Source organism: Nyctereutes procyonoides, unplaced genomic scaffold, assembly GCF_905146905.1.
Source record: "Nyctereutes procyonoides isolate TBG_1078 unplaced genomic scaffold, NYPRO_anot_genome, whole genome shotgun sequence".
NCBI classification, from domain to species: Eukaryota; Metazoa; Chordata; class Mammalia; order Carnivora; family Canidae; genus Nyctereutes; species Nyctereutes procyonoides.
Genome location: NW_026575040.1, coordinates 4,792,883 through 4,819,202, shown reverse-complemented (window position 1 = coordinate 4,819,202; position 26,320 = coordinate 4,792,883). Strand labels below are relative to the sequence as shown.

Genomic DNA, 26,320 nt, shown 5'->3' with positions numbered 1-26,320 from the left:
GATCTTCTCAAAGAAATTGTCAGTATCAAAAGAAAGAGGAATGGAGGAAGGAGCTTTTCTAGATTAAAAGAGACTAAAAAGATAACCAACTGCAAGGCAAAAATCTTGACTGAATTCTGGTTCGAAAAAAATAAATTTTAGGGCACGTGAGCAGCTCAGTCAGTTAAGCGTCTGCTTTCAGCTCACATCATGAGCCCAGGTCATGCTCCCTCAGAGTTCAGATCTCGATCCCATGAGCCCATGTCTGGCTCCCCTGCTTAGCGGGGAAACCTGCTTCTCCCTCTTCCTCTGCAAAATCCCCCTGCTTATGTAGGCATGCATGCTATTTCTCTCTCAAATAAAATTAACTAATTAATAGAATTTTTTAAAAAGAAAAAGAAAAAATCATTTTATGGAACAAATGGGAAAATTTAAATATAGATTAAATATTAAATGCTATTAGAAAATTACTGGTGGGATGCCTGGGTGGCCCAGGGGCATGATCCCAGAGTCCCAGAATTGAGTCCCATATCCGGCTCATTGCATGGAGCCTGCTTCTCCTGTCTCTGCCTCTCTCTCTCTCTCTCTCTCTGCCTCTCTCTGTGTGTCTCTCGTGAATAAGTAAATAAAATCTAAAAAAAAAAAAAAAATTTACTGGTATTTTTCTTAGGTATTGGTAATGGCACAGTGGTAACTACAGAGAGTATTTTCTTTTTTTTTTCTTTAAGTTCTATTTATTTAAGTCATCTCTACCCCCAACATGGACTCACAATCCCAAGTGCTCAAGAATCACAAGCTCGGGCAGCCCAGGTGGCTCAGCGGTTTAGTACCGCCTTCAACCCAGAGCCTGATCCTGGGGACCCGGAATCGAGTTCCATGTTGGGCTCCCTGCGTGGGACCTGCTTCTCCCTCTGCCTGTGTCTCTGCCTCTCTCTCTGTATGTCTCTCATGAATGAATAAATAAAAATCTTTAAAAAAAAAAAAAAAAAGAATCACAAGCTCTTCTGACTGAGCCAGTCAGGAGCCCCAAAATATCTATTTTTCTTCGGAGATATATACTGAAGTATTTTGAGGTAAATATCACAATATTCACAGCTTTCAAAAGTCTTGACAAAAGTATACAAGTGCACATACATATAGAAAACAATAAAGCAAATATGGATAGCTATTGGTAACTTGAATCTAGGGAGCAGACATATCAATGACCTCTGTTTCTAATCATTCAACTTTTCAATATTTTTTAAGTTTTTTATTATTAAAAAAAAAAAGGAAGGGAGAACCAAGAAGAGAACTAAAAGAAGACAGAGTTGCAAAAGAAAAAAATATGATCCAAAAATTATTTATAAACACATATCCACAAAATCACCTGAAGAATTTTCTCCTTTCTATTTAAAAAAGAAAAATAGGGATCCCTGGGTGGCGCAGCGGTTTGGTGCCTGCCTTTGGCCCAGGGCGTGATCCTGGAGACCCGGGATCGAATCCCACGTCGGGCTCCCGGTGCATGGAGCCTGCTTCTCCCTCTGCCTGTGTCTCTGCCTCTCTCTCTCTCTCTCTCTCTCTGTGTGACTATCATAAATAAATAAAAATTTAAAAAATAATAATAATAATCCAGAAATCACTCAGCCCACTATCATCCGATCAATATAAGTAAACAGATTTCAAACAAATACTTACATTCTACAAACAGCAATAGTACTACAATCTGTCAATGATTTAAGGAATGTTTGTCATTGGCAAACAGAACATTTTCGTATGATACCTTACACTGAATCAAAATACATTCTAACACATCTACTAAACTATCAGTAAAAAATCAAGAAAAGCATTTCTTTGAAATTTAATTCAAAAATATGATCACACTTAAAAGACAGCTAGCCAACTATCTTTCTAAGATTTACTTCTATTAGCAAAAAACTTTGATTAGCCGTTCATTCCAAATCCCAATGAAATTATTTAAATTCCTGACCTCATCTTTAAATGTAACAGGAAATGAACGCATTTCCTTGGGGGGGAAGGAAACCTTGTTCAATATTAACTATGTGCCTAGTGCTTTACATAAAGTGTTTAATGATAATCTTGTGTCAGATAAGTATTTCCAATTTGAAAGATGAACATTCTTGAAGCTCAGAAATGTTAGGTGACTTGGTTATAAATGACAGCTTATACGTGATGAGGCTGGAAATTGAATTGAGGTCACTGGAAACCCAGATTTGAAAGTCCATATTCTTTCCACTTAATTGGTCTTAATGGATTTATTATTTACAGACAGAAAAGTCCATCTAAGGAAAAAGTATGTTTTAAAAAATATCTTCATATTCAAAGAGCTACATAATGTTAAAGAAAAATCAAACCTGAGAAAAAGAAAAAATGCACTCTAAAATTATTGCTGGTTGTAAAAAAGAGCCAATTCTTAGCAAGCCAGCTGTCTATGACATAGGACAGCTAGTACTTTCCTCACTGTACATGTAAAATTACACTCCAGTTGCCCGTTGGATGACCCCACTGCCAAAAATGCTAGCAACATAATTCACATTAAAACTCAGAGGCCAAACACCATTTGGAAAGTGCTTTACATGTTTACTATACACATCCCCAGCAAGTTCACCATTCAAAATTAATAGGCTATTTTCAACAAATATTCCTTGATCTATGATATTTTTTGCCACTATAAAATGACATTAAATCTATAAAGAAGAAAATCTACCTAAATGCAAACATCCCACAACCAAATATTAGAATATTAGTACAATGTGATTTTAAATTTGTCTGTTGCATATAGGTATGCAAAAATTATACAACATAAATTGCTTGTTCTATAGGATCAAAATCCCAAAATTTATGTCCCTTTTATGTCTAAAGATACACACAAAATACATAGAAAATTTTGTATGTTAAAGAGTTTTCCCATTTAAAATTAAATCCTCTTTAAACTGGATTAGTGACTAGAACAGGGCATGAGGTGGCTTATGGAGTTGTAATATTCTGCATCTTAATATGGGTGTTATGTTGATGTGTATACTGGGAGAAAAATCATTTGGGATCTGTGTACTTTTTTGTATACTTTATAATGTATAAAAAGTTTCCATATATATTCCAAATCCCCAATCTAAAAACCTTCCTTCCTCTATTGTAGGGATACCAAAGAAGTTAAAGCCCAGTGAAGAAAATAGACAAATAATTAGGAATTTCATTAGAGAGCTATGACAGAAGCAAGTACTATGTAGGAGCATGCAGGAGTGGCATCTAACTCAACCTAAAAGAGGTTAAAAAAACAAAAACAAAAAACACCTTCCTGAAGATATAACTGAACTGAGTCCTGAAGGTCAGATAGGAATCAGCCATGCAAAGAATGGGAGACAGGAAAGACAGGAAAGGAACAGAGATGCAAAGACAAGGGGGGAAAAAAGCACCTTATCTGAGCAGAAACCTAAGTTCAATAAAGGTGGATCAAAGAATTTAAAGAGAGCAAGGGAAGAAAGCCTAGAGAAGTAACAGGTCATGGAGAATCTCACAAACATGCCATGCTACAGTTAAGCTTTATCCTGAAAGAAATGAGAAAGCATTAAAGATCTTTCAATAGCAAAGGACATAATCAGATTTGTAATTTACTACAAATGTCAATTACAGTGTCGGCCATGCTTGCAATCCCATTTTGTGAGAAATTACCCTGCACACTGCCCCATGCTTTTCACCGTTATGATCCTGCCCCACACCCACATGCACAAATAAACACATGGCCAACACTAAATGGCCAGGAGTGGTCACATGACCCACGTACACAGACTTGCTAGCAGCCCATGAGAAAACAGAGCTGAGCCAAAAAGATTGTTTCTTAGGAATTCAAACCAGAAAATCCCAGGGAGAAGGAATAAGTTAGAAAACAGGAGCTCAAGTTAAAACGACAGCATCCAGGGGGCAAAACGTTGGCATAGGAGTGACACAGTAGTTACAAGGAGGCAGAAATTAGGAATAAATGGAAACTGGGAGACAGAGGAGGAAAAACTAGAGTAGAGAGAAAAATAAGCCCAGGAGAAATAGCAAAAGTAGCTAAGACAAGTTAACATAGAATACTAGAGTGAAATCTGTCTTTTCCTGCTTCTGGTTTTATTAAACTCCTGTTCTTCTTGAGATCAAGTTAACTTTTCCTAGGTTCCCTTGTGCACGTTTCCTTTCAAAAAGCACTCTACTACTTACTGTAACCTGAGTCTCTTCTTTGCAAATGAAAGAGCCTAACTAAAAGATCATTCTAGAACACCTAATCTGGTAGCAGTACAGAGAATGAACTAGAGGGTAAGGCAAAAGAAGAGGCAGAAAAGAGAAAGCAACAAGACCCCTTACAAAGCATTACAGAAGCACAACAGACATTCTGGATTAAAATAAAGTCGAAACAACAAAAATAGAAATCAGAAATTATCTGAAATATCATGAGGGAGAAATGTTCAGGACTTAGTGATATTGGTAGTAAGGTAAGGAGTAGAGGATGATTCACAGGTTCCTGAAGACTTCTGGAGACCTGAGTGGTGCCTGCCATTCAGCAAGATAGGAAATCAAGAACAAAATTTTTGTTGCAGTTTGTGTCCCTCTACCCCCTCCTTTTTGGAAGAAGAGAAGCAGTTTTTATTTTGTACAAGGTAGAAGTGCTTGAGAAACGTGTAACCAAGTGGAGATGTACATTAGCAGTGATTCACAAGGGCCTGGAGTAAAGGTGAGAGATCTATACAACAGCTCTAGACTTAGGAATACATAAAGTCAATGTCAGATTTTAAAACATGACCCAGGGATGCCTAGGTGGCTCAGAGGTTGAGTGTCTGCCTTCAGCCCAGGGCATGATCTCGGAATCCCAGGATCAAGTCCCACATTGGGCTCCCCGTAGGGAGCCTGCTTCTCCCCTCTGCCTGTGTCTCTGCCTCTCTCTGTGTGTCTCTCATGAATAAAATACAATTTAAAAAATAAAAAACAAATAAAACATGACCCGAAATTTTTGACTAATATTTATTTTATTTTAAACTAAGTTAATACAACTTAAAAAAAACAATGCAAATTAAGAAACTTAATATTCTTGGCAATCATATTTTCAAACATCCTGCACTTATCCACAAACACTGAAGACCAAACAAAGTTCTACAATAGTAAAATCCAAATGATTAGAAAAGACGGGTTTATAGTACTAATTTTTACTGAGGTTTTACTTTAAAAAAATTTTTTTATGTTTATTCCCTTTCCTTCATAAAACTATATACCACTAACGTTAACTAAGGGAAAAACTTAAATCACATGTTAGAGTGTGAACCTCACTACTGATACTTAAACTATATTATGATTTTTTAAAGAATTTACTCACTTCATTTACTAGTTTTAGACATTCAACTCTACCTACACTGTAAATGTTGGATTTCTGTCCTGTGATCTTTTGTCCTCTCATTTATACCTTTTGACCCGAAAATCTATTACTACCATCCCAGAGGTTAAAGAACTTAAGCCACAAATCCAGCTGCCTCCTGGCCATTAAGATCTGACAGAAGCCTAATCACCCAAATCCAACTTCACAAATTAAATAAATTCTTCTTTCTTGACAAAACTAAAAATAAAAATCCCATTCCTCCCTCATATCAATTTCCACTTCAGTGAAGGGCCCAAGCTAGAAACCTAAGTCTTCTATGAACCTTCTCCCTAATCCCAAATCCAACAAAATCACCAGGTCCCAAATCCAGACCCACTATCATCATTTGCCTGATATTCCTGCCCCTAAAGGGTCTTCAACTACCCTTTAATCCGCTGTCCTCGATACAGCCACATTGACCTTTTAAAAAATGCAAATCTGATCATTTCAGTTCCTACTTTATATCTTTCAATAACTTATTTAATATTATAATCACCATCAAAGCTAGTCACTCCATGGAAACTCAGAGGTTCACTGAGTACTTTAGTTATATCCTTTTTTGTAAGGTCCGTACAAAAGAGTCAGGAAATTTAAAATCCTGATAATTACTTAAGACATACTATAACAGCTAATACAGGGACACCTGGGTGGCTCAGCGGTCGAGTGTCTGCCTTCAGCCCAGGGCGTGATCCCGGGGTCCTTGGATGGAGTCCCACATCGGGCTCCCTGCATGAAGCCTGCCTCTCCCTCAGCCTGTGTCTCTGCCTCTCTCTCTCTCTCTCTCTCTCTGTCTCTCATTAATAAATAAAAATCTTTAAAAAAATTAAAAATAAAAATCTAAAAAAAAAGAGCTAATATATTTCAAAGAAAAGCATATAGCATTGTTTGTGAAAGCAAAGAATAATCTCAAGATCATAAAAAGAGAATACTACCCAGTCCATAAACGAAGCATTTCCATATGTACTGTTGTTGTATGATCTCTAGGATCTATTATTAAGTTGGGGGGGGGGGGTGCAGAGTGCACAGTTTACAAGTATTAGTGGTGCACTTTAAGGATATAAACATATTTAAGAATGTAGAGGTTCGTAAATGCTAAGAGATATCACAGGAAGGATATTCCCCACATAAAGATGGAAATAGAGGTTGCTCATCAAGAGTGAAAAATGGGTGGTTGGAGGATATGGGGGAAACACCAACTTTTTACTGCATACCCTTTTAACCCTCTCAACTTTCGTACTGCGTCTAGTGATCACCTATAATCTCAGTATGATGTTCTCCCTCCTCAGCTTCGCACATACAAAATAAAAATTTTACAAGTGCTCACTACAAAAATATCGTGTGTGTATATATATATATACACTTCATCCCTACACCAACGTGAAAACCAGGTACTTGATCATTTAGTGCAGCACAACATTTCCCTCTTGGCAACTCAGGAGTTCAACTTCCCACAAACAGAAATCCTACTAGTCCACTGCTGCTGAGACAGACGCCTGTTGGTAGCGAGACCCGGCAAAACACCGCCGGATAACTGGACCTGCTCCTTAGAAAAAGCAAGACAGCGACAGCAGCAGCAGCAACTTATTACTAAGCTAACATTAAAAACCTTTAAAGATTTAGGAAAGCGAAACTTATTTTTCCGGCAAATTCAAAACCAACACGTTAAAAAAACAACAACAACAACAAAATTCCCTGGTATCATTCAAAAAGATAGATGGATGGATAAATTAAATAAATAAATAAATAAATCCAAAATGTGTAGAAATCTACAGGGAGGCGAAGTAAACGATGTTACGTGGGGACACGGTCACCTCCCTCAGGGTGATGGGGCCCAAGGCCTGGAGAGGTCCCTGCATGTCACACGTCCTGCAGAAGGGACGGGGTGAGAAGCAGGCTGGGTGACCTTCCATCGGCGCGGCGCGCACAGCCTCCGCCCCGGGCTCCCCTCCCTCCTCAGCCGCCACACTGGATCCACCAGCCCCGCGCGTGTCGGTGGGTCCCCGGGAGCCCCACTGGGGAAGAAGGCACCAGATCAAGCAAACGTCCCCTTCAGGATGTAACGGCAAACCCTTGCGACCAAAGAGAAGAGAAAGACAAGAGGGTCCGCCCCAGGGAAGGGCCGGGGGAGCGGCGGCGGCGGCGGCGGCGGCGGGGCCGAGGGCAGCCCCGCGCGCGCCGTCCGAAGGCCGCGGCGGTGGGCAGGGCGCACGCGGGGCGACCCCGAGGGGAGAGGTCCGCAGCCGGGGGGCGCTCGGGGTCGGCCGACGGGAGGCCCCAGCGGAGCCCCGAGCGGCTCCGAGGGGCGTCCGAGGGGCTGCGCCGGGGCAGGCAGGGGGGCCCGCGGGCCGGCACGGGGTCTGGCCAATCCCAGACACGAGGGGTGGGGTCTCCCCGGGACCCGCTCGCGGGGCGTCTCCGCTGGGGCGGGGCGGGGCGGCCCCGCAGGAGCCCAGGAGCGACACCGAGACGTGGGCTGGGCCGGGCCGGGCAGGGCCGCGGGGCGGCCGGGGCGGGTCTTACCTCGGGCTCCGCCGCGGTGGCCGCCACGGCCCCCTCCTCTTCGCCAGGAGCCGCCCCCGCCCGCGGCCGCGAGGTCAGGCCGCCCGCGACGGCGGAGGCTCGAGCCGCCGAGGGTCGCCGGGTTCCGGAGGGTGGGCCCAGCAGCCTCAGGGGCCGGGACGGCAGCCGCCGCGCATCCCCCGCCCTGTCAGAGAGACTCCGCCCGGCCCGGGCAGGCGCATCCCCCGCCGCACCCCGCCCGGAGAGCACGCGTCGGGCCGCCGCCTCAGCCGCCTCAGCCGCCTCAGCCGCCGCCGCCTCTCTCAGTCCTTGCGGCGCTCGGCTGCCACCGCCAACCGCCGCCGCGTCCCGGGTCCGCTCGGGCCCGCGCGCCCCCGACCCCGCGCACGCGGCCCCGCCCCGCGCGACTCGGCTGCAGACGAGCAGGCGCGCGCGCACTCACCTCCCACGCCCCCTCCCGCCCGCCCGAGCCGGCCGCCTGCCGGCCCGGCCCCCGCACGTGACGCCGCCAGAGGGGACCGCAGGCGCCTGCGCGGCCACGCCCCGTCCGTCCGCCCCGGGCGGCCCCGCCCACACGTCTCTTCCTCACCTTACGGCAGAGCTCGGAACCGTGCCTCACATTCTCCCTCCACTGGAGAGGAATGTCGCAAGGTCTGAGTAGAAAACTCTGGGTTTGCGACTGTAGCTCTCGCTTTCCGGCCAGCACCGAGGTGCCTGGAGGCTGGTTGGGGTGGTGAGGCCCGAGGCAGGTAAGAAGCCGCCTCCCCTCTTCGGTCGGGTCGGCGGTCTGTCCCAGCAGGGAGCCGCTTTCCGGCCCCCCCCCGGCCCCCCCCCGGGGACTTAGCGCCTCCGAGTCCCCTTCCCCAGTGGTGGCGCTGGGCTCTCCACCCCGCCCCTTTAGCCCCCGCCCCTTCGCACACGCCCTCTCCCCCTCGCGTTTCCCCGCCCCCGACCTCCGTTTCCTAGTCTCGCTTTTCCATTCATTCCTCGGGCTTCTCCGAGTGCCCGCTGGTGCTTTAGGCTCCTGGAAGTCAGGAGCAAATCAAACAGTTTCAGCTCCCTGAAGTGCTGTGTTAGCGTGGGAGACGTTGGGAGAGTCCGCAGTAGTAATAAAGTAAAAATATAACCAAAAAAATAATAATAATAATAAGCGTAGGACCCTCTGAACATCCAAGAGGGGCTCCTGATTGGGTGGAAGGACCCGGAGAAACCCTCCCCAGGTGACCGTTGAGTCAGTCCTAACGGGTTAAAAGGCGAGGTAGTGGTGAGCAGCAGCCGGTCGAGAAAGAGGAGAGGAGATGGAAGCAGAGAGAATGACGAGTGCAGAAGCATGTGGCAGTATTGGCCGTAGGAGTGAGAAGGTAGAGTAGGATATAGTTGGTCAAGGCCATAGGCGTAGATTACCCTTTAGAGAAGCATCATTTTGAGGATGAGTGAGGAGGGGCGAGGATGTGGGCCGAGAGAATGTTCTCTTTAAAGATGGGGAGCCTGGGGATCCCTGGGTGGCGCAGCGGTTTGGCGCCTGCCTTTGGCCCAGGGCGCGATCCTGGAGACCCGGGATCGAATCCCACGTCGGGCTCCCGGTGCATGGAGCCTGCTTCTCCCTCTGCCTGTGTCTCTGCCTCTCTCTCTCTCTATCTCTATCTCTATCTCTCTGTGTGACTATCATAAAATAAATAAAAATTTTAAAAAAAATAAATAAAATAAAGATGGGGAGCCTGGGGATCCCTGGGTGGCTCAGCTGTTTAGTGCTGCCTTCAGCCCAGGGCGTGACCCTGGAGACTTGGGATGGAATCCCGCGTCGGGCTCCCTGCATGGAGCCTGCTTCTCCCTCTGCCTGGGTCTCTGCCTCTCTCTCTCTCTCCCACTCTGTGTGTGTGTGTCTCATTAATAAATAAATAAAATATTTAAAAATAAATAAAGATAGGGAGACTTAGGCGTAAAAGTGTACGATGGAACCCGATGGACAATTCGTGGACGAAGGAGACTAATTTATAGCATCAAGCGCACTCGTGGAACTCCGCCTTGTGTGCCTGTTAGGATAACCTGAGAAGTTGGTTTGGGGTTTCTTAAAAAATAAAACCAGTGCTGCTGCTCCAATTAAACAAATTCAGGGGTTAGAGCCTAGGCATCAGTATTTTTTTAAAGCTCCTGAGATGCGCTGTGGTTTGAGAACATCTAGAGGAAAGGATGGGAGGGAGGGAAGGAAGGATGAAAAGAAGGCAGGGAGGGAGGAAGGGAAGTTGGTGACCTTGTCTCTAACATTAAGATGAGAGTCATTCGATGAGAGAGTTGGGGATGGAATGAGAAGCTTGAGCAGAGTGGTGGAAGTGTTGGATAACTGCTCTGGGAAATGGGAAAGGCGTCATTTCTGCCTTTGCCTTCAGCAGGTGCCATCCCTCAATCTTAATGATGTCCACCTCAGGGCTCTCCTTCCCTTTCCCTAGCATCCACAGCTAGAGATCCGACCTTTAGTGCTCAATCAAGGGCAACTTTATTTCTGTCCCCAAAAGAGCCAAGTCAATTTGAGATTCAAAGACTTAATTTTACTCCCCCTAGTATACAGTGCCTTGCCAATTGAGAATCTGTCTTTGTTACTCAGAAATCATTTAAGTTAGGAATGAGATATAAAAACAGTTAAGATATAGCCCTGTTAAGACCTCATACTATTAGGGAAAACAGACCTTTTAAAAGAACAATTCACTTGGCAGGCAGAGAGGTCTCTATAAGGCAAAGCCAAAGCCAGTGCATGGCTACTGTCTATTAACTAGGGCTAATCCAGAAACCTGTCTATCTGCCTCCAGATAAGAGAGAGTTACTGTTGTGTGGTATGACTAGGGCTTAATATGGAGAGTAGGGGTGGGGCAGAGATAAAGATGATAAAGTGGGTGTGAACAGATTATGAGGAGCTTTGAATTCCATGCTAAAGTGTTTAGATTATCTACTATAAGCAATTAATAGGTCTTAAAAAAAAAAAGATGAAAATAAAATAACCTTTTTTTTTCCCCCACCATAAACTTCTTTGGCAGCCTGGACAGTGGACCCTATCTCAGAATGTTTTTAAATGCGTAAAATAAAATACATAGAAACAAAATCAATTTATTTAAAGTTTTAAAAATATTAAAACAAGTGTTTGATGTAGTTATGTGTGCTTTATGTATTAAATTACATCTGGCAGTAGGTCTAATTATGTGATTTCAAAATACTGATGAGTGTGAATTATATTTTGAGATACCTGTACAACTTCAGTAGTGACATGAAAATGTCATATTTCTATTGGTGACAAAAACATAGGGACTGCTAATAGTACTGTGGATTATTGCCTATACTTACTGAAGAAATGCTGAATTTCAGCTAGAGAGTATTAAAAATCAAGATGCAGTTTTTCACAGTCCAAGTTTGTGGCACTTTTAATTCTAGCCACATCCTGGCCCGTGGACCCTAGATTTATAAAAAGCTGACTATGGTTTTGAGCAAAGAGCATGACAGATCAGATGTGTGTTTCAGAAGGTCCTGGAAGAGTGTTCACTTCCCAGCCTCCGTGGGAGTAGGGAACTGGCTATTTGATTCTCCTCTTGTACCATAAGGGTAGCAGTCAGTACTGTCACCTAATAATTTGGGCCTGCAGGAGTACTGAGCGTGTGATTATATATGTAGGAGCAGTACTAGAAAATACATTGGAAAAGATACATTGGGACTCTTTTTGCGGAAATCATTGGATGCCGGGATGTGATTTGTACTTAATTTGGTAGATAATGGAGAGATGATAAAATTTTGGGAGTAGCATAATGTAACTAGAGTTCTGTTTGAAAAATTAGTCCACCAGTAATGTGTAGATGAGATTGTCAAAGAGAAGGTAGGAATGAAGAATCTGGACCAATAAATAATTAAAATTTTTTAAACTAAATTTTACTATAAAGTGATCTCTAAAGCATCTGCTAAGTTACTTTTTCCTCAGTATGACTGAGTGGTCTGAAAAAACAAAGATCGGACTAAATCACACACCTTTCAACAGAGATGTGCACACCAGTATGGCAGTCAGTTAGCAGTTTACATGGTCTAGAGGCTAACCCATTCTTTTATATTATAAGTGATAAAGTTAGTACTTCTCATAGGCAATGGCTTTACCACATATATAGGTTCCCAGGTGCTGCTAAGGCCTTCCTTGGTTAAATTCCATCTACACCTGTAAGTCCTATATTTCAACTTCTTAAGATCAAGATTGCTCTCTCCTTGTCAATCCCTTAAACCTCTTGGAAGAGTAAAATGCATTAGCAAACAAAAAGGAAGTCCTAAAAGCCCAGATAACCCATCTCTTTAGAAACTGATCAGTACCAGACTATGCAAAAGTTACTGTCCAGATTGCAGCAAGTCCCCAACTTGTGTGCATTTTTAAACATATTCAAAAAACTATGGGGTGCAAGTATTACCCAAATAAGTAATGTAAACTTTCAGAATCAATTTATCTGAGAGACTACCTTCTTCAGCATGACTAGACTATATTGATTTTGTCCATTTTTAGGAGGCCATTTGGGTAGTGATATGGTTCAGTACAGACTGAGAATAAAATTTATATATAGAGGTTGAGTTTCATCTGTCTCCTTTTTAAGGGAATGGAGAGATGGGTCTATCTGCAGCGAGAATACTTGTCATTTATGAAGCTTTTTAAGAATCTTTAGTACTTAAAAAATATTTCTGAAATTTCCTTTCTTTGGCTTCTGATTAAATGGCTAGCCCTTCCCCACCTTCATGTGTTATAAAAGCACTAGAACACCATCCTCATACTGGAAAATATTGTCCCAAACACAATTATTATTTTTGAGCATCTAAATTATAGGTTTAAAAACTCGAGGCAAAAAAAAAAAAAAAAAAAAAAAAAAACTGGAGGCCTCTTCCCTTATGGCCAATGAATAAAAATACTCAGAGTAGTGTGGTAGATTCAGTTCCTTCAAAACAATAGCTTGGGGATTTCTGGCCTTGGTTGGCTCTGATTTTCTCACTAGTATTTGTTGTAGCAACTTGGCACTTTACGTTAGCAGCTAAAATAAATACTTGCTGGAAATGTTTAGCCCTACTTAATAATATATAATTCAAATTTGGTCAGATAACTCACAAATATTTGTGTTAATTGACATTTAAAGACAATTTGCTAAGAGAACATTTTATATGTATAATTGGGTCGCTTCAGATCCTGTTTTCCTAAGAACACAATACAGTAAAACATAAATGCATTATTTCTTTTATTCATTCATTAAATATATATTGAGCCCCTACTATGTGCCAAGCATGTTTTTGAAACCCATTAATTAGGAGTTTATAATAACAACTTACCTCTTATGAAAAAGTGATTTACCAGGCTTTGAAATGTATAGGACAAATAAGATTAAAAGATAATAAGTTTTTCATGCTCTTTCAAACTGTGTTTGCATATAACTACTGAACACAGTGGTTATTTTATGAAATCAGGCAGATTATAACTTTATTTTGATCACACTTGATTAGCTTTAATTTGTTAATACATATGATAAAATAAAAATCTGTCCATTCCTTTATAATTATTATCTTACTCAGACCTCTCCTTAAACCCATTGGCCTCCACACACACACTTTCTTTACAACCCCAGGCATTTCAAATTTTGCAGTTGTATAAAGTCATTTCTCAGAAAATTCTGAGCAAAACACAGCTTAAGGAAAGACTGGTGTTTATATCAGGTTTATAGTAGGGAAAAAAAATTGGTATAATTACAAATGGAACCTTTGAGTTAAAAATGGTAGATTGAGAATAAAATTATATTCATGGTCAATGACACCTTAGCCATTGATAGTAATAGCAGTAAATAGAGAATTTTGGTTCTAGAAGAAATCCCAAAAAGTCACCTGATTTAGCTCCCTGACCCACGACAGGACCAAATGGAATTTGTGGCAGTGGAGTTAACAAGCGTCATCATCATACCAAGCACTTTTTCTACTTTGAGAGCTGAATTCCTCTACTTGTAAAATATTGATGTCAGAGGAATATTATTCAAATTTATAAATAATTTATAAAATTGAGAAATCTTCCTATGTTTATAACAATTTTGTGTTTCAAAATGTATTTTACTTCTGTATCTTGTTCAGGAAAAACATTTGTTAAAGTTTCTCCAGTTTGTCAAGCACTAAAGAAAACAGGGATGATTAAAATCTGATAATCTCTGCCCTCAAGAGGGATATATAAATCTTGATGGTAATTTTTACATTCCACTTTATACAAATCTTTAGATGGTTTAGGCTAGCATTAAAAGGAAACGTTTAATAGGGGAAAATTGAAACCAAAAAAAAAGTTTGAACTTCCTTCCTGAAAATATTTCTGCTTATGCTGCCATGAAAAGCACATTTGGTCTTGGATTTGATTCTTTTTGTGAAATCACAAATGGAATCATACATTAGAAGTTGGACATAATCTAATTTTAGTAAACAGATTAATTTTACATCTTTGTGTTTGAAAGTTTATAGGAGAAAGATTAGACTTTCTCTGGTTTTTTTTCCCAAAGGACAGAAGTAAGACCACTGAGTTGAAGAAACAGGCATTTTTAGGTCAGTGTAAGAGTGGGAGGTGCACATCTTTTTTTTTTTTTCCTGAATGGAAATAGCTGTATTTACTGGTTATGTGCTCATTATAAAAAGAGAGTGAAAAAATAAAACAGTGTTAAAAGGTAGAAGGAAAAAAATTAAGTATTAATTATCTTTTAAAACAATATTTAAACTGAATGGTTATCATTCTTGATTATTTTTATGTATATTTTTCTGGTACAAATTTTTATATAAACTTCCTTTTCGTAGCATATCATGAACGTCTATGTCAGTAAATTTGTATCTACAACTTACTGTTTAATGGCTGACAATATCTCATTGTTTGGAAACTTGTTATTTAAATTTACCAGTCCTCTTTTGAACTTTCAGATTGTTTCTTTTTTTTTTTTTTCAGTTATAAACATTCCAGTGATGAATATTCTTGTTAAATTTTTGTATACATCCTTAATGTTTCCCTGAAGATAAATTTCTGAAAGTGTAATACCTACATGTAGACATTTCTTAAGAATTGGAATGTAATGGTAAATTACCCTTCAAAAAGCTTGCATTTGTTTATACTGCTCTAAACAATGAGAATGTGTATTTTCCCATGGTCTCACAGCAATGCTAGTTATTATCAATTTTCCTCATCTTTGCTGATTCGATAGGTAAAAAATGAAATCTTGATTTAACTTGATTTCCTTTGATTACTAGTAAAGTGTTGAGTAACTTTTCATGTGTTTATTGGCCAGTCACATAAGTGTATTAAGCCCCACTTTCTTCTAATATTTTTGTTTTCTTTCTAAATTTAAATTTTGTTCCACCTAAAGTATAATTTGATATAAGATATGAGTTAGGGGCAGCCTGGGTGGCTCAGCGGTTTAGCCCAGCCTTCAGTCCGGGCATGAGCCTGGAGACCCGGGATCAAGTCCTGAGTGAGGCTCCCTGCATGGAGCCTGCTTCTCTCTCTGCCTGTGTCTCTGCCTCTGTTTCTGTGTCTCTCATGAATAAATAAATAAAATCTTAAAAATACATATATGAGTTAGAGCTCTAACTTCTTTTATCAAATGTTTAACAGTCTGTCTCAGTACCATTTATTAAATAATTCAGCAAGCATATCTCAAATTTCTCTGCATAGATGATAAGGTGTCAATAGATACTCTGTTTAACAAAAAAAAAAGTGTCTCATGGTCAAATGAGTTTGGGAAAAAATCAGAACAAGAAAAATTACACTTCGTTATTGCAGAACGTCTAGCCTCTAACATGCTTGTATGCCTTATGACTCTAATAAGGAGTTTTAGTATGCAGCATTTCCCTAACTTAACCATATAATCGTATTTTTTTCTTTCAAGAAATACTTCTGAGGGGATCCCTGGGTGGCTCAGAGGTTTAGCGCCTGCCTTTGGCCCAGGGTGCAATCCTGGAGTCCTGGGATCGAGTCCCACGTCGGGCTCCCGGCATGGAGCCTGCTTCTCCCTCCTCCTGTGTCTCTGCCTCTCTCTCTCTCTCTGTCTATCATTCATAAATAAATAAATAAATAAATAAATAAATATTTTAAAAAAAAAGAAATACTTCTGAAATCTGTGGAACTGTGCTGTCCAAAATAGCGAACAGCCACATGTAGATATTTAAATTTAAGTTTAAATTAATTAAAATTAAATATTCAGTTCTACCATCACACTAGCCACATTTCAAGTGCTCAGTAGCTACATGTGGCAGATAACTACTGTATTGGACTTTGCCAGTAAGGAACTTTCCATAATCACCAAAAGTACTATTAGCACTCCTTTAGAACATAGTTCACTGGAACTAACATCCAACCTACTGTTTTTTTCCTAATGAACCAGCAGCTTCTTCCCTTACTTATATCAGCAGGTAATCAGGTTGGCTCCTACTGAATTGTAAATTTTCTCTTTAAGGTAGTTTTTATTACCTTCTATGGAATTACCTTATTTTTTATAACAAATCCTCAAGTAATGTACATTTTAAGGATTTTAATATTAATATGAAAAAGTAGTCTCCTTTTGTTAAAATTAAGCCTTTGTTTAGGAAGTGTTCTATACTGTGATTTCAGTATTAGCTTCATTTAGCTACAGAAGTTGGAAGATACATAAACTGTAATTGCAGGGCTTGTGTATACTGACAACACATTAACATCATTGCTACACTCTGAGGTTGAGAGAACAATTTTCTCTGGAGTTAGCATTCATTCTTATGCCAAAGGTAGAGCACAGAGTCATGCACTTGCTAGATCTGTCCTTTATGATTTTGTGGCTTTATAAAAAAGATAACATGCTTTATTTTCAAGAAATTTTTAAGTCTCATTATACCACCCCAAATAATAGGGAGTAGGGAAGAAACTCCTTTTGAGAACCTGTTGTATGTCAGATGATGTGTTGTTTTCACTCATGTTTTTATTTTGTGTAACAACCCTGTAAGGCAGGTGTTTTTATTACCTCATTTTATAAATGAGGAAAATGAGGCCTAGCAAAAGAATAAATAGCTTGGCCAGAGTCACATAGATAGTAAGTGGCAAAATCAGAGCCTGGACTTTTCAAAGCCTCCTAACCCCAAAACCTAGAACTATATAATTTGTAGGACTTTACAAACAAGACTGTGAGGAGCTTATTGTCTCCCTAGGTTCCAATCTTCCTTACCATCCACCAAGACCAAGTACATAGGTCTTATGTCTGAAGGAATTTATTATTAATAGAGGAGAACAGACAAAACACAAAACCAAAGCAGAACTGGGAATGTTACAGACAACACAAACATCTTAAGAGGCCTTATTTATCTTGTTTTCCCTAATCTGTATGTTCTGACTCCTTTTTGTTTCAGTCATCTGACAAACATCTGTACCTTAGCTATGCCAAACACAGTGCTTACTATATAGAAAGGAAATATCCCTAGGATGGTTCTAGATGGTTCTTGGTTCTTTTGATAGGTCCCTTTCTGTCTCCGTTTTCTCTACCCCATTGATAATGGGATCTTCATCCCTGAGTCACCCCAACTAAAACCCACAGACCATTTCCTAATTCTTCTCTATCTGCTGTTCTCTGATCACTTACCTACTGAATCTCAGTCTAAAGTACCTTTTCCTCCTTGCCTCCCCATTTCTACTACCATTTCCCCTCATTTAGGTCATTTCTTCCTATACCTTTACTTTCAATAAAAATCTACTTGATCTCTTCTTCAAATTTCTCTCCCTACCAATTAATCCTATACACCCTGGTTGAATTAGTAAACTTCCTAAAGCACCAGCCTTGCCATAACACCTTTCCTTTGCCTCAGTATAAATTCCAAACTCTTTCACCTGGACTTCAGTCTGTTACCATTTAGCTTCTAATAATCATCTTCTAACCCTCACCTGTACCCTTATTCTTTATTCTAGCCAGACTGGACCTCCCTTCTAAAGGCATTTCCCTTCCTCTCTCTCACCCTTTTTTTTTTTTAAAAGATTTTATTTATTTATTTGACAGCACACAAGCAGGGGGAGCAGTGGCAGTGAGAGGGAAAAACAGGCTCCCCACTGAGCAGGGAGCCAGACACGGGGCTCCATCCCAGGACCCTATGATCTATGACCCAAGTCAAAGGCAGATGCCCAACAGCCTGAGCCACCCAAGTGCCCCAGGAAATACTACTTTATATCTTTTAAAATTTTAGTTAACGATGTTTCTTCATTTTATATTGACAAATACTCTATGATAAAGGTGATGTATTAATATTCTCACTTTACAGAAGAGAATACTGAGGCCTAAAGAAATTAAGTGGCTTATCTATGATTACATGGCCAGTGAGTAACAGAACTGAGTCTAGAATTCAAATCTTCAAGGATGCCTGGGTAGCTTAGTAGCTGAGCATCTGCCTTTGGCTCAGGTCGTGATCCTGGGGTCCTGGTATCGAGTCTCACATTGGGCTCCCTGCATGGAGCCTGCTTCTCCCTCTGCCTGTGTATCTGCCTCTCCCTGTGTCTCTCATGAATAAATAAATAAAAGCTTTTAAAAAATAATAAAATAGGGATCCCTGGGTGGCGCAGCAGTTTGGCGCCTGCCTTTGGCCCAGGGCGCGATCCTGGAGACCCAGGATCGAATCCCACGTCGGGCTCCCGGTGCATGGAGCCTGCTTCTCCCTCTGCCTGTGTCTCTGCCTCTCTCTCTCTCTCTCTCTCTCTCTCTCTGTGTGTGTGTGTGACTATCATAAATAAATAAAAATTTTTTAAAAAGTTTAAAAAAATAATAAAATAAATAATACTCAAGTCTTCAGATGTGAAGTTTAGGGTTTTTCTTGGCTAACGGTGGTTTGGCCAAAGGCTAGTTTAGTTTCATTTGCTTTAGAATTGGTGGAGTTAAACCATTGCAATCATGCAATCATTCCATCCATGGAATAGAGCTAGATCCTTGATCGACCCATTGTCTGTGTTTTGGGTATTTTGAAAATCAAACAAAGCACTAAAACTTTTCTGAAGGAAATATTGGCTACTTCGGTCACTCCCTCCAAGATAGGGACCTCCTGTCTGTAGTTGGGGTGGCTGTTAAGATGTGGGTCTGATTTCAGCTGACAGCATAGAGAGTAGGTCTCCCAAGTATTTGCCAGGAAGTACAATCTAGCACTCGCCATTATGTAGTATTCATTAAAAACATGGGGGAGAGATTGAGGGAGACTCGCCTGATGCACAAGCACTTCCCTTTTCATATTCATTTACTCTTAAGTGAGATCAGCAAGCTGAGTAGCCTCCATAGACTTGGCTTTTACTAGATTGCTGTTTACTCATTTACCATCAGGCTAGATGTGAGGGATCATTATTAAAAACAATCCTCTGAAACTGCTTTATCTATTATAAAAATATGTGGGACATTATTCATTATGATATACTGTGTCTTTTACGAAAATTTCTTTAAAGAAAACTGTCTAACCTTAATACAAAGAATGCTTTTACCTTTCCTGAGCAGTCACTTTGTTTTTACCTTATGGACATTGTGAATGTTTAACTTAACGCTCTCTGGTTAGCTGCCAAAAAGCTTACAGCCAAATTTGTGGCCCACCCATAGCAAATGTGCTCTATGCCTCGTTAACTTTGTTCCTGGCCCTTGTTTATGTCTCTGCTGAAGTTATTCTCTCTTCTTAAGAAAATCTTAACTCATGCCATCTTTTTTATAGATCTACGTTAATATGTATATTTTTTTCTCATCAACAGTCTTACATTGTTTCTGAAGTAGTTCAGATTTACAATATACTGTATGCACATAAAACCATCTTTGGTGCTTCTTAGTTACCTCATTTACTTTAGGCTTTTTTTCTTGAGGGGTATATTTATTTTTTGTGTAAGTTTTGCAGGGTTTTGAGTATAGGAAAATGGTTGTGCCACAAAATTTTATTATTTTACTAGTGTAATCAAGTGGTAGTTTACTTGGTCTAATGGCCAGAATTGACTAAATTGATTATTCTAGCCCAGTCTTTCATAGAAATGGTATTATTCTTACAATATGCTTTGTTTTCTACTCTCTACCTGCATGTGACTGTTTATTGCTTTGTGATTTTTAGTGATGTTGTAATGCTGTCAGGTAATGAATAGCTGTTAACTCTCTAAGGCTCAAATATGTTACCTTTCACATTTACCAGACTTCTTTTCTTTGTTATAAGCACCTTACCTTGGGTGGTCATGAGTGTATTAATCTTACTATATAATTTATCTTGTTCTCTAAATTAATCATGCTTTTGTTTGGACAAGATAATATGAATAGATATTCGTTTCCAAACCTCATTTGCTTTCATTGGTACGGAGTACTATCTAAATTTTCTGATCATATTACTAATATCAATTAATAATATAAATACTAATAGTACTACATCTTATTTTGTTTTAATACCTTCAAGTAAAACTAATTGGCCTTTCCTACAACTCACTGAGGCATGCAAAACAGACACATACTCTTCTTACAGAAAACAAAAGCAAGGACAAAATCATTTAAATTCTTTGATAGAACTGGGGCTACATCCAGGTCTCTTGATTCCTGTGCCTAACTACCTTTCAATTTACAAAAGATTTGCTAACTTTTATTATAAACATTCCATAGTTTTTATCTTAGCACTTGAGGTTAAAAATGGGAAATGGACTAGGACATATTACATCACTCATGCTCACAGCTGGGCAGAACAGGGCATGATTTTCATTTGTGTTACTCTCACAATTTTCTGTTCTCAAAATTGTGGTTCTTTTTAACTACAACTCTAATCACTGTCACTTTCTATTGTGGAATGAGGAAGCAATATTTTTATCTTATCTCTTGAAAATTAATGTTGAAATGGGAACTATTTCCTTTGTTAATGAGCAACATTTTTCTTTACAATCTTTGAAAATTCACTTTACTGTAAAATAATTTGCCACTGTTATCATGCATATTCATTAAATGGCCAGATAATATGGTTAATGCTAAGAAGTTTGGTAAATTTTTGTTACAATTTTAACCAAACTCTGTATTTAAAGAAGAAATTAAAAATTCATGCTTACTGTTTTAGCATGAAAATTTTCCAAAGTTTTCATTCTAACTAATTACTAACATACAGCACATTAGTTAGGGTCTCTTGAATGTTTACTCTTAGCCAGGCATTGTTGGTGAACACTTTACAATTATATTTAATCTTTACCAAAACTCTGTAAAAGTAACTCCTATTTATTACTCCCATTTTACAGCCAGGTATCATATTCAACAGTAAATATTATCTTCTGCCTTTCCTTCAGCTTCTGGAATTTCTGATCAGCCCTGGTCGGTACAAGATGGACCCTGTAGTCTTAAGTTACATGGACAGTCTACTGCGGCAATCAGATGTCTCACTGTTGGATCCTCCAAGCTGGCTCAATGACCATATTATTGGATTTGCCTTTGAATACTTTGCCAATAGTCAGTTTCATGACTGCTCTGACCACGTCTGCTTCATCAGCCCCGAAGTTACCCAGTTCATCAAGTGCACTAGCAACCAAACAGAGATTGCCATGTTCCTTGAACCCCTGGACCTCCCCAACAAGAGAGTTGTATTTTTAGCCATCAATGATAATTCCAACGAGGCAGCTGGGGGAACCCATTGGAGTTTGTTGGTTTATATCCAAGACAAAAATAGCTTTTTTCATTACGATTCCCATAGCAGAAGCAACTCAGTCCATGCAAAGCAGGTAGCAGAGAAACTGGAAGCTTTCTTAGGCAGAAAAGGAGACAAACTAAACTTTGTTGAAGAGAAAGCCCCTGCTCAACAAAACAGCTATGACTGTGGGATGTATGTGATTTGTAACACTGAGGCCTTGTGTCAGAACTTCTTTAGGCAACAGCCAGAATCACTATTGCAGCTACTCACTCCTACATACATCACAAAGAAAAGAGGAGAATGGAAAGATCTCATTGCCAGACTTGCCAAAAATTAGCTATCAAAGTATATCTATGATTTTTGAAGTCTTCTCTTTCTGCCCATCCCCATTTATTGGATGGCTGCAGTCTCAGTGCCTGAAAGAAGATGCCTAGTAGAGGGAAGCTTAGTGTTCTTATTTTTCCCTGAAGAATGTCATCCTCTGCATTATCCAAATGGAAAGTTTCATTTTAACCCTAACGTGAGAGGAGTGTGCTCTGTGAAAATGTCTTGAAGTTATGCATCAAAACCTTAAAACCACGCTATCTTAACGTTTAATTAAGTCCCTTTTTGTCTCCCTTATCCACATTGCCTTATTCCAAAGGAAAAGCAGCGATCTTTAAAGAAATCAAGTATATGTGAAATCTAGAGGAATGCAAGAAGAACATTACAGAAGAAGCAAAAACTTACTGCACAGCCTACAGCCTACATATTTAAAAGAGATCAACTGGCTAGAAGCAGGTCAAGATCTAACCTAATTCAAGATCTAAATATTAGGAGAATCAGTTACTCATTTCTGCGACATCTCTTCCATTCACCATGCTTTCCTGGCTATCTTTGTAATCTTTGCAGATCCTTGATAAAGATGATGTTAGCCCATCTTCCCCCATCTGATTCCTGGACTGCTTTAAGAAAAGGGGAATCTTGAGTAACTTCATTAAAATAAATGGCTGTTGGACCTTTTAATTTGCTCAGTAAATGGGTCGGCTTACTGCTCTGCTTTGATAACAGCTTTTCTTAACCTCCTCTGTTAGCCACGCACACACTCCTTCCTTGTATCCAAAGTTTTGTGGTTTTAAAACTTGTAGCTGATAACTTTCCAAGGTTACCTGTATTGCTAATAAATATTACTGCTTTCTGATAGTCATAGTTTTTCCTTCCTTTCTATCCATAATCTGGCAAAATTGTTTCCAGTTATGTCATGGTGATGTCAGGATTATTATTGTAGCTAAAACTTGCAAGCTAAAAGTTGGTTTGTTTTTGCAATTATAAAGCAGAAAAAGTGACCTTTCTCAACCCTTCCACTTAATTCAAAATGCAGACGATGTTGTTTTTTAAATACGGAACCAAGAATAAAAAGAAATGCTATCCCTCCTAAATCATTGTTGTATTTTTTTTCTGAGTTTCAAATAATTAACAACCAGATGATATGCTGGGTACACGCATTAATTCTACTCCTAACAAGAATTAGATTGCAATGTATATGAGACTTGAAAACCAAAGATTAGTTTCAGCTGCGAAATTTATTTCGCCTCCCTCCCCAGCCTACCTTTGCCCCCAGCCCTCATGGCCCAAAATAACCTCACCACTCAGTAACCGCAAAGGCAGTAACTCAGTTCCTTTTCGTCAGGGAGGGAAAACACAGTGTAAGTAATACAGGTTACATAGCAGGCGGAGTGAACTAGAGTTAAAACTGAAAGTCTGAGAAAGCTACAAAAAGTTTCCATTTCAAGTCCGTATGTTTTAGATACAAAAGAGACCTAATGAAAACGGGAGCAGGAAAAAGCAAAGATTAGGAACTGGCATTCAAACATAGAGGTGAAATAGGGAGGGGAGGACAGCAAGAGGAGTGACATAGATTGCTGAGGCCATGAGTGTAGATAAAGATAAGACAGCAATATCATTTCAGTAACTGTTGACTTAGGTATCTAGTCTAGATTATGAATCAAATGCTCTCTGGGAATAGTCCTGATAACACAAAGTATGTCTGTTTAAATGTCAGCTTGTCTCCCTCTTACAGGTCAATCCATATGAGAGCAATCTTTCCCAACTCCCTAAAAGTCACACCAGAAATAAATTATTTTTTGAACAGAACTAGTAAAATCTTGTAAATAAATAATAAAATCTAAGGTCTCCTTTTCTAAATATATAACATGGTTGAACTGTGCCACAGGTTAGTCTTCTATAAAACTTGTGAGTATGCCATTTGTGTTAGCATTATAAATGACAGGCTTGGGACCCCTGGGTGGCTCAGTGGTTGAGCCCGAGCCTTTGGCCCAGGGCGTGATCCTGGAGTCCCAAGATCGAGTCCCACATTGGGCTCCCTGCATGGAACCAGCTTCTCTCTCTGCCTGTGCCTCTTGCCCCCCCCTCTTATGTCTCTCATGAATAAACAAAATCTTTAAAAGAAAAATGACAGACTTGAAAAAGAGTTTACTTGTAGTATTTCACTAGGTACTATAATAGCCATAAGCTGTGCTCTTGCTTGACCATACACCATTGATAATATGTGATACAAAATTGGGAAAAGCTCTTTTGTGGTACTGCGCTTCCTTTTCTCTTAGAGTCAGAAGAATCCAGTCTGCAAAACTCAGCTTCAGAACATTCAAAAGGAAAGCAGGTATCTCAGAATTGGATTGAGCAATTACTATACTGAACTCCCTGCATTCAAACCCCCTGATATATTGCTCCATTTGTATATTCATACTTGTCCATCCTATGCCTTATGGAATTTGGAAAGTTGTCATTTGTAAACCCAGCTATAGATGGTGATCAAAAATAAAAATAAGTGTCAGTGGGATTTTTTTTTTTTTTTTAGTATCGCTGACACATAATGTTACATTAGTTTTAGGTATACAGTGGGCTATTTAATACTGTTCAAATCCTAAGTATTTCTCCCCTTTGGCTAGATAGCTATTAAACTTCATAATCTCTAGCCCTAATCAGATCAGAATACTTTAAAAATCACATGTGGATTATATTTCTGATATGTACGTTATTATTTTTACTATAATTTTTACTATCTCCGTATTGACCATATGTTTTAATACATATTTCATTGAAATGACAAAGTAGAATTTCTCAGTCACGTGGTTATTTTTTTTCCTCCATCACTTAGAAAAGGGGAAAATACAGAAATTACATGTTGCTGTGGGAAAGAGCATGAATGTATCAATCAAATTCAAGCCCTGTGTGTTATAAATGTATAAGCCTCAGGCAGGTTTAAGATTGAGTAGCCTCATCTGCAAAATCAAAGTAGTAGTCTGTTTAAGCAGGTACTATAAGGATTAAGTATCATATGTAAACCCTACACTAAAATAAACCTATTCCCATTCTTTCTCATTGCCCAGTTCATTTTAAACTAGAAGCAACAAGTTTTGCATTGCAAACTAAAATAGCTGTGTAAAAATGGCCTGATAAATACTATTATGTACAAAAGAGAAAACTATTCAAGGATTCTAAGTGGCAACAACTAATCTTTGTATCACTTTATAATGTGCAAGTTACGTTATGTTACTACGTATTATTATAATTATATAATCTCATTTAATTGTCATGGTTTGCCAGGTATCATTATTCTCTTCATAGATAAGAAGCTAACTCAGCAGCTCAGTCACATGAGGATTTCCATCTCCTTCCTCACACTCTTTCCACCTATTCCTTTCTCCTTTTCCCAGAAATGGTGGCCAAAACTCCTTGCTTGAATATTTTAAATAATTTCACCTCACTTTATAAATTTCATAAATTCATCTGGCATATATCACAGAAAGCAATAGTGAGAAATTGTCATCTCAACTGCTAGGTAGCAGAATCTCTATAATAACTGGCTTTGTTTTATATATTAGGTCATATTTGGATCAGCTCCTGACATTGATGTACTGATCTGATGTATTTTAAAAGCCCTACATTGTACTTCCTTTCAGATTCCACATATATGAAAGATGGGAAGTAGAATGAGAACAGTAGCCTGAGCAATCTCATAAAAAAGAAGACTTGAATTTCATTTCATATAAATTAAACTAAGCACAGATGGAGCACTCTGTACAGAAGCGGGGAAAATGAGACAAATAAAATTACTCTAAGGAAAAATGAGGCCCTAAATGCACATAAACAAAGTTTTCTTATGCATAGTTAAAGAAAAACTAACATGTCAGAGTTTCAAAGGAAATGGTAGCCAACTTTGGTGTCAGTAGTAGGGAGGATTTACCAGTAATCTGGACAAAATTAATCTTAGATGCTGCAGTTTGTGTTAAAAGACAAGAAATTACTTCATGGCTCTTTTCCCTCTGTGTACCCAAATGAAGTATCCTCTATTTGGAAGAAAACCCTTTCCTTCATGACACAAGCTAGATAAAGGTGTTCAATGGGTTGTGCTTCAACAGCCCACTCATGCCAGCTCTCCACTGCTTCTACCTCAGTCTTCATTCCTCAAACCTGTAAAGCCCTTACCTCCTCCTGTACTCTGAAACTTCACAGAGAAAATAGAAACTACCGTGAAGTCCTTCAACTTTCCTGACACTATATCTATAAACTTACCTGTATCTGTACCCATTTTTGAGCATTCTTCCCTCCTGTTGCAATAACCCTCACAGCAAAAGGCTAATCCCTGTGCAAACAACACATACACACACACATCATCATCATCATCATCTACTCCCTCTGCTGGCTCCTTTCCATCAGCATCTAGATGTATAGATGTGTTAAATCTCTCCATCTTTAAAAATAAATAAAAGCATGATCCCATGTCTTCCTCTAGATATTGACCTTTTGTTTTCC

At 39.6% G+C, this 26,320-nt stretch overlaps 2 protein-coding genes across 9 annotated transcripts in view; one reads left to right on the top strand and one right to left on the bottom strand.

The window, feature by feature from the left end:
- Positions 1 to 8,545, bottom strand: part of MYO9A (myosin IXA) — a 291,269-nt gene extending 282,724 nt beyond the window's left edge. For 6 of the 7 annotated variants that reach the window (XM_055319702.1, XM_055319694.1, XM_055319697.1 and 3 more), the window contains exon 1: positions 7,880 to 8,261. The gene's annotated coding sequence lies outside the window, so the exon portion shown is untranslated. Of the gene's footprint in view, positions 1 to 7,879; positions 8,262 to 8,468 lie in introns of those variants that run through there. The other variant, XM_055319695.1, reaches the window with a different exon arrangement.
- On the top strand, positions 8,501 to 22,917 carry SENP8 (SUMO peptidase family member, NEDD8 specific). Of its 2 annotated transcripts, none has more exons than XM_055319703.1 (2): positions 8,501 to 8,628; positions 21,120 to 22,917. In XM_055319703.1, exon 2 carries the CDS (start codon positions 21,204 to 21,206, stop codon positions 21,840 to 21,842), a length of 639 nt encoding a protein of 212 aa, XP_055175678.1. In that variant the 5' UTR covers positions 8,501 to 8,628; positions 21,120 to 21,203; the 3' UTR covers positions 21,843 to 22,917. The 2 variants fall into 2 exon arrangements, with proteins under 2 accessions (XP_055175678.1, XP_055175679.1); XM_055319704.1 differs by having other exon boundaries at positions 8,515 to 8,628; positions 21,168 to 22,917.
- The last annotated feature ends 3,403 nt before the right edge of the window (positions 22,918 to 26,320 follow it).